The sequence below is a fragment of the Marmota marmota genome, unplaced genomic scaffold (assembly GCF_001458135.2).
Source record: "Marmota marmota marmota unplaced genomic scaffold, marMar, whole genome shotgun sequence".
Taxonomy (NCBI): Eukaryota; Metazoa; Chordata; class Mammalia; order Rodentia; family Sciuridae; genus Marmota; species Marmota marmota.
Genome location: NW_026000130.1, coordinates 5,562,776 through 5,569,402, shown reverse-complemented (window position 1 = coordinate 5,569,402; position 6,627 = coordinate 5,562,776). Strand labels below are relative to the sequence as shown.

General features: G+C 53.6%; 1 protein-coding gene across 1 annotated transcript in view; it reads right to left on the bottom strand.

Moving 5' to 3' along the window:
• Positions 1 to 4,090: 4,090 nt before the first annotated feature.
• Positions 4,091 to 6,627, bottom strand: part of Fam222a (family with sequence similarity 222 member A) — a 49,531-nt gene continuing 46,994 nt past the window's right edge. Inside the window, exons 4-7 of the mRNA XM_015500156.2 lie at positions 5,518 to 5,612; positions 5,342 to 5,398; positions 5,032 to 5,099; positions 4,091 to 4,197 (exon numbers count right to left, since the gene is read on the bottom strand). Coding sequence (XP_015355642.1) covers positions 4,091 to 4,197; positions 5,032 to 5,099; positions 5,342 to 5,398; positions 5,518 to 5,612 — 327 coding nt within the window. The remainder of the gene's footprint in view (positions 4,198 to 5,031; positions 5,100 to 5,341; positions 5,399 to 5,517; positions 5,613 to 6,627) is intronic.

The window sequence follows — 6,627 nt, the reverse complement described above, 5'->3', positions numbered from 1 at the left end:
TGAGGGACGGGATTTCCCTCACACTGGCTTCCCTCGGGGACACAAGGTGGTGCCCCAAATCCGGGCATCACATCCAGATCCAATTACATCCATAGGAAGAAGGGGAGTGGCTCCTCCTTTCTCTCTTTTTATAGAGAAGGAAACTTTCCCCTAAAGTTCCTCAGCTCGTCTCCCCTCTCCTATTGTTGGCCAGAATTTGCCATCTCTTTCATGCTCCACCCAATTGCCAGACAGGAAGTAGCAATTGGCCTAAAAGCAGATGGCAATATGGAGGAAGGAAGTGACCCCGGACAGGCTGAGCTCTGTGATGCAGGAGCATGCCCATATTGCCTGGCCAACCAATAGTGTCTGCTGTGGTCTCTTTCCAAATGTCCTCCAGAGGGTGGGGTGCCCTCACTGTCACCAAGAAGGTCTGAGGCTCATTGTGGAGCCGTCAATAGGTTACTTTTTTAGGGGCCTATGGCCTGGGCCTACCCACAGGGTCAAAAGCCCTCCCAACCCCGAGATGCAGTGACTTCTCCAGTGCATAATCTGCATTTTTACAGTGAAATAATGTGGGCTATGAATTTTCCTGTGAATACACTTTTAGCCACATGTTAACTTTTTCAAATTAAAAAAAATTAGAGGATTTTAGTCTTAATTATCTCTGACTCAATAGCTGTTTAAGAGAATTTAAAAGTTTTCAAGTCTTTGAGATTTAAGTCCAGTAAGATCTTTAAAATGCCCTTTCCCATTGTGGGCAGGTACTGGTTATATGCCAAAATATTTTCAGGCGACACATTGTTCCAAAATTGCATTTTAAAAACCTTTTTTTTTTTCGATTATCTGTGTCTCCCGATTATGTCAAGGTCTCAGTTTGGTGCTTCTGGGTTTTATTTTAAATTTTCTTTAAATAATCTCTGTAGTGAAAGATCTTTTGGCTTTGAACTTCTGGAAGAACAGAGTAGTTTAAAACATTTGAATTTCTTTTTCTTTTCAGTTATAAGACCTGTTTGAAGCAAGCTATGTTTCTCGAGATTAATAGTGCCCTCAAATAAAGGTTTTTTTTTTTTTTAATGGGGAGGGGTCCCAAGGATTGAAGCCAGGGCACTCAACCACTGAGCCCCATCCCCAGGCCCCCACTCCTCTTTCCATTCCCACCCCTAAAAGTCCCACCTTGGTGCTGCCCTCTCGCTGGGTCACAGCCTAGTCTCCCGCATCTGCGCTTGATCATGTGACCTGTGTGACTATTGGGATGTTAGCGGACATGCCTGCCTCCCCCTGCCCATCAGAGCAGTGAGAACCCCCCTCCGGGACATCCCACTGGTAATTGACACTGGCAGGATTCGAGCCCAGGCATGCTGGGGAGGTGAGGGGTGACAGGTGACGGCCCAGTCACTTCTGTGGCAAAGACCCTGGCTGTCACCTGCCACCTTTCCCCAAGTCCCTGCCAGCTTGTCTTCTGTGCCCTTTGCCTTTGAATGAGCCCCTCGCTGCCTCCAACAAGGTCTCTCATTAAGTGCGCGTGTGTGTGTTTAGTAATGATGAAGCACTTGCACCACTGGGAAACCATCAGTGGTACCAGAGTCAAAAACAAAGGGATCCCATCCGGAGAGACAGACTCGGGGATTCCCAGGTCTTCACTGAACAATCACCTCTCATGCCTGCAAAGCGTTCCTCCTCACACGCCCTGTGATTACTCGCTGTGATGATTGTGTTAGATGAATGCTGAGGATTTTTTTTTTATTTGATCAAAAGCCGTGATGATGAACAGCCACACTGAACGGGTCTCTGACATTCCTGAATGCGGTAATGTCCCGGTGGGCAGTCAGTCCCCACACCTCGCCCAGATTCCCGGGTACTGGATCATTCCGTTCAGGCTGTGATTAACGATTGGCTCCTTGGCAGAAGAATTTCTGTGTGAACCAAACGCTTCCTGCCTTTGGTTTTTAGGAATCCAAGGTCACTGGGGACAATGGAGAACAAAGGTTCATCCCAGGCTTTTGAGATAGAGACAAAAAAAAACAAGGGTGGTGATGGAGCAGAGGATGGGATGGGAGAGGCGTGGGCAGTGGGAACCCACACTCCCCGGACCGGGGAGCTCCAGCCCAGGAGGTGTTGTATTCTCAAGGGAATCTCAGAAAGGAGGAAGCCAATGAACCCCCATCAGGCTCCTGACTTGTGTTAGGTGCTGTGCTTGGTGCTGGCATTCATGTCTCAGTTCTGATCCATGAGAGAAGAGGACACGTCTACTAGGAGAGGGGAAATTCTGGGAAAGTCAGAAGAATAAAGGAAAAGGCTTGTTTTCTTTCCTCGAAATTGTCAGGTCTGATGTGATGTGATGCCTGGAACTGCAGCAGTTATGTTGTGGCCATGAGGAGGATCCGCAAAACAGAAGAATGAAAAGAACTTGGGCCCTTGATGACATTACTGAGCTGCTGAATTTAGCCATCTTTTGGCCACCTGACCTTATATCTTCTTATGATTACTTGAGAGAATACATTGTCTTTCTCTCAGTTGAATCCGGATTTTCTATCAGCTAAAATCATACAGATGCAAGCACAAATTTTTACCTCCATTTTACAGATGAAAAAAATGAAGCCTGGTATGAACCTAGAATGCCTTAATATGAATTTTCTAGGGGTGGTAGGATAGTTTTTGAGTGTTGGTGGCCTTTCCAAACGTGTCCACTTGCCATTTCTCTACAGAGGGCCTTGTGTTAGGGTGGGTGGAGCTGGGACTCAACCCAGGGCCACAGCTCTCAGCACCCTGAGGTCCTTAGTGTTGGAGCAGGGGTCGGATTGTGAGGTCAGAGGGTCCTGCTTGCTCTCAGCACCACATGCAAAGGCACGCGCACTCCCTCAGATCTGCCCTTCCTCCATCTGGGCGGGGCTGCTGAGATCTGGAGACTGGCCACCAGGGGTCGCTGTGGTCACACCTGGGGGCCTCCGCAGAAGAGACCTGAGGGGAACTTGGAACTTGGGGACCTCGCCAGAAAGAAGCTTCCTGAGCTCCTCCTTAGGTGAGCCGAGTCTGTGAGACCCAGGAAATACCCCCATCCCCGAGAAGGGCAGAAGGTGGCCTAAACTCGCCTCTGGAGGGTCAAACTGCTGTGTGTCCTTGGACAAGTTGCCTCCTCTCTCTGAACCTCAGTTTTCTTTTTTCAAAATAGGGGTATTCACCCCCACTTCTCAATGGTGGGTTTCCTCACTCTCCCTGAGGGTCTTCCCATGCTTTGTGCCTCGCTTAAGGTGGTGGATGAAGACCAGTTAGGATGTGGCAGTCCCAGAAATAAACCCCATCATTGCAACTGGGGAAACTGAGGCCTGAAGAGAAGGAACTCAGTTTCCTCAAGTCTACTGGGGGAGGAGAATCGAAATTCAAAGTAGTTTCTACTGAACGCCTGCGGCTCTTGCACCCCTGTAAAGTCCAAAAATTGTAAGGTTGTCAGGTTCCCCCTGGTGGCTCACCTCTGTAATTGCAGCTACTCCGGAGGCTGAAGCAGGAGGATGGCAAGTTCAAGGCCAGCCTCAGCAAAGTAGTGAGACCCTGTCTTGAAATAAAAAGGGCTGGGGGTGTGGCTCAGTGGTAGAGCACCCTGGGTTCAATCCCCAGTACCAAAAAAAAAAAAAAAAAGATACTGTAGCCTTGGTGAGTTGGGCTCATGTGTTGATCAGCCTCAGGTTGCAGTTGACAAAGAGGTGGCTAGAGGGACCATCACTTCGCCCAAGCCACATTGCTCATGGGGGCAGACTAGCTCGGTCTGACCACTAAGCCCCAGTGCCCTTGGGGAGGCCCTTCTCACTGTACTAATTCAGGGGCCACCTCTGCCTCTGATAGATCTAGAAATTGAGGCTCTGAGAGGTCCCCCAAGTTGTCCAGGGTCACGTGTGGTGGTGGTGGCGGGATGCCGAGGACAGTTTTGTTGCCTCCCCCCACCCCCCTGCCACTCTGGTAAGCTGGTGATGGTGGCGATTTAAAGAGAAAATTACCTGGCTGCTGTAGCCCCACCTTCCAGGGGGCGGGCTGGAGCGGGCCACGCCCCCTTGGAGCGGGCCACGCCCCTCAGAGACCCCCTGGCGGCTCAGAGGCCACGCAGCCCCGTGGGACCTCACGGGAGCTTGTGGGTCTCCGGCTTGGAGTTGAGGCCAAACGGCGCTAATTCAAGGTCTTGCTTTTTGGAGGTCAAGCTCAGGAGCCTGAACTTGTCCTGGCTTCCTGGGGGACAGGTCTAAGACATGGATCTGAGTCCAGAAAACAGGGAGCCACCCTGGAAAAGTGGGTGCCTGCTGACTCGGGTCCCTCCACTGCCCTCTGCTCCTGGGGCCCCCTCTGCTCTGGGGCAGCTCTGATTGCCAGAGGACGAGGCCATCTCCTGGTGGCCGAGTCGGGACATGTTAGGAATAGTGACGTTAGGTGCGGGTACCCCTGGCTACTGAGGCTATGAGCCCAGGAGGGTTCCCTGGGGAGGAGGACGTCAGGGTTGACACAGAAGGGTGCGGCTCCGAAGGAGGGGCGGGCCAGGGAGCCCCTTCATCAGCCTGATAGCGGGGTGCCCGGGCCGCGGACCCATGGGCCTGGCTTCTGGAGCTGAACCGGCCACGGGCAGGGGTCATCTGCAGAGCGTGGCAATCGAGAGCTCAGGCTGGGAACTGGACAGGCCTGTGTCCTCTGCCAGCTGCTTCTCCGTCCTTGGGCCTCAGCTGGACAAAGTGACGGTCCTTCCTCAGCCCTCAGGACCTCGCGTGTAAAGCGCGACCATGCAGCATGCCGTGCTGAGTGACCAGAGGACTAGGTGCTGTTCAGCTCTGAGCCTGGTGCCCCGGCTGTTTGCACAAGCCGTGAGCTGTGCTGGTGACAGCAACAATGTCCTGTCCTGTAATCCCCAGGGACTGTAGAAATACCGGGCAGGACTAGACATACTGGAACAGCACCCATGCCAGAGGGTTCAGATGGGGAGACTGAGGCACCCAGGGAGTCCATGTCGGGGCAGGTACAGACCCTGGCAAGGCCAGGAGGTTTTCCAAGATGTAAGCGGTGGGCTGCCCAGACCTTCGGATGCGAGGGACCTGGCCATGAGCTCGGCTGCGGTCTTGCCTCTGCCCTTCTCCAGGTGGGTTCTGGGTGAACCAGAGAACAAGCTGGCACTGGGCTGGCCCTGATGGTGGCCACAGGTCCTCTGTGTCCCCATGTGTAAATGGGTGGTTGTGAGATACAAATGAGTGGCTCATAAAGTCCCCTTGGCATCCGGGGCCGGTGCTAATGATGCACTATCATGCTCCTTCCCAGGTCCCCCCAGCTCTGCCTCTCGGCTGGGTGCTGGGCTGCCTCGCTGACCGGCTCCCAAGGGCCTGGGTCTTACCCGAAGCGGCTGCTTCCTCCCAAAGCCTCGGTTTCCCCCTCCACGGAGGCTGGGCAGCTGCTGGAGAACCCAGGGTCTGGAGCCCAGTACCCTCCTGGGGACTGGCTCCCTGTGCTGCCAGACTTGGGGGCCTGGTCTTGGGGAGGTGGACGCTCCCTCCTCTGCATTGGACTTACCAGCTGGCCACAGGGCCCCGAACATAAGAGGGATGCCTGGCTTCAGACTGGGGGAGGTTCTGAGTTTTCCTGGCCCAGATGTTGGGCTGGTAAGCCTAGGGGAGAAGAGCCTGGGGAAGCTGAGGCAGGATGTGCAGACTTGCTGTGTGACCTTGGGCAGATCACTGCATGTCTCTGATCCTCAGCTTCTCACTCTCAGACACCTCCCCACTTGCAAGGTGGATTTGAGGCTCCCCAAACTAGCTCCAGGCATGGCAGGTCAGCCCAGCTGGGGAGGACACAGCCCGATTCACCCCCGAGGGCAGGAAGAAAGAGCAGCACAACCCAGACTCCAAAGCAAGCGGACGGCGCAGACACCATTCTGCGTTTTCCTCTTTTTTTCTTTCTCTTCATTTTTAAAACAATATAGTGCGGAGCGCACTTCTCACAGTAGAATATAATGGTCAATTTTAGTATAAAAAAAAAACATTCTCAGAGATTCGTAAATGCACTTAGTGCTTGAACAGGCCTTGGAGAGATACAGTACCGGGCCCGAGCGCCAGGAGGGCCGAGACGTGTGGGACTTCAGGCCTTGGGGACTTACTGGGGACCCCTGCCTCCCTTCCCCCCATGATCGAGGGGGGCCAGGCCCTGGAGGCCAGTCTGCCAGAAAGGAGTCGGATGGGGTCTCCCAAGTACAATCAGTAGGCTGCCCCCTCGCTGGCTCCCAGGAAACTTCCCTCCAAAGAAGGTAAGTGGGGTCCCTCTGAGTGGGGTCTAAGCTTGCAGGCCCATTGCCAGCCCCCATGGTGCCTCTTCCTCAGGATGCAGAAAACTGTAATAAATATACAAATCTAAGATGCAGGTGGTGTCCTCGAAGGAGGTCCCCTGTGCAGTGCGCAGCTTGCACAACTGTGCCCAGCAGCCCTATAAGATGTATTGGAGGGAAGGGGGGTAGATGTCGGTCCAGGGTACGGAGAATGGTGTGTGTGTCGGGGGGGCTGCAATTCTATTAAGAAGAAATCTGGAGGGGGGGGGGTAGGAGATAGCTGGAGGGAGGGAGGGACTGAGGTGGGGGTGACGGTAGGACTCTGGGGTCGGAGTGGTCTCACTGGCATCAACTGGCAGGGG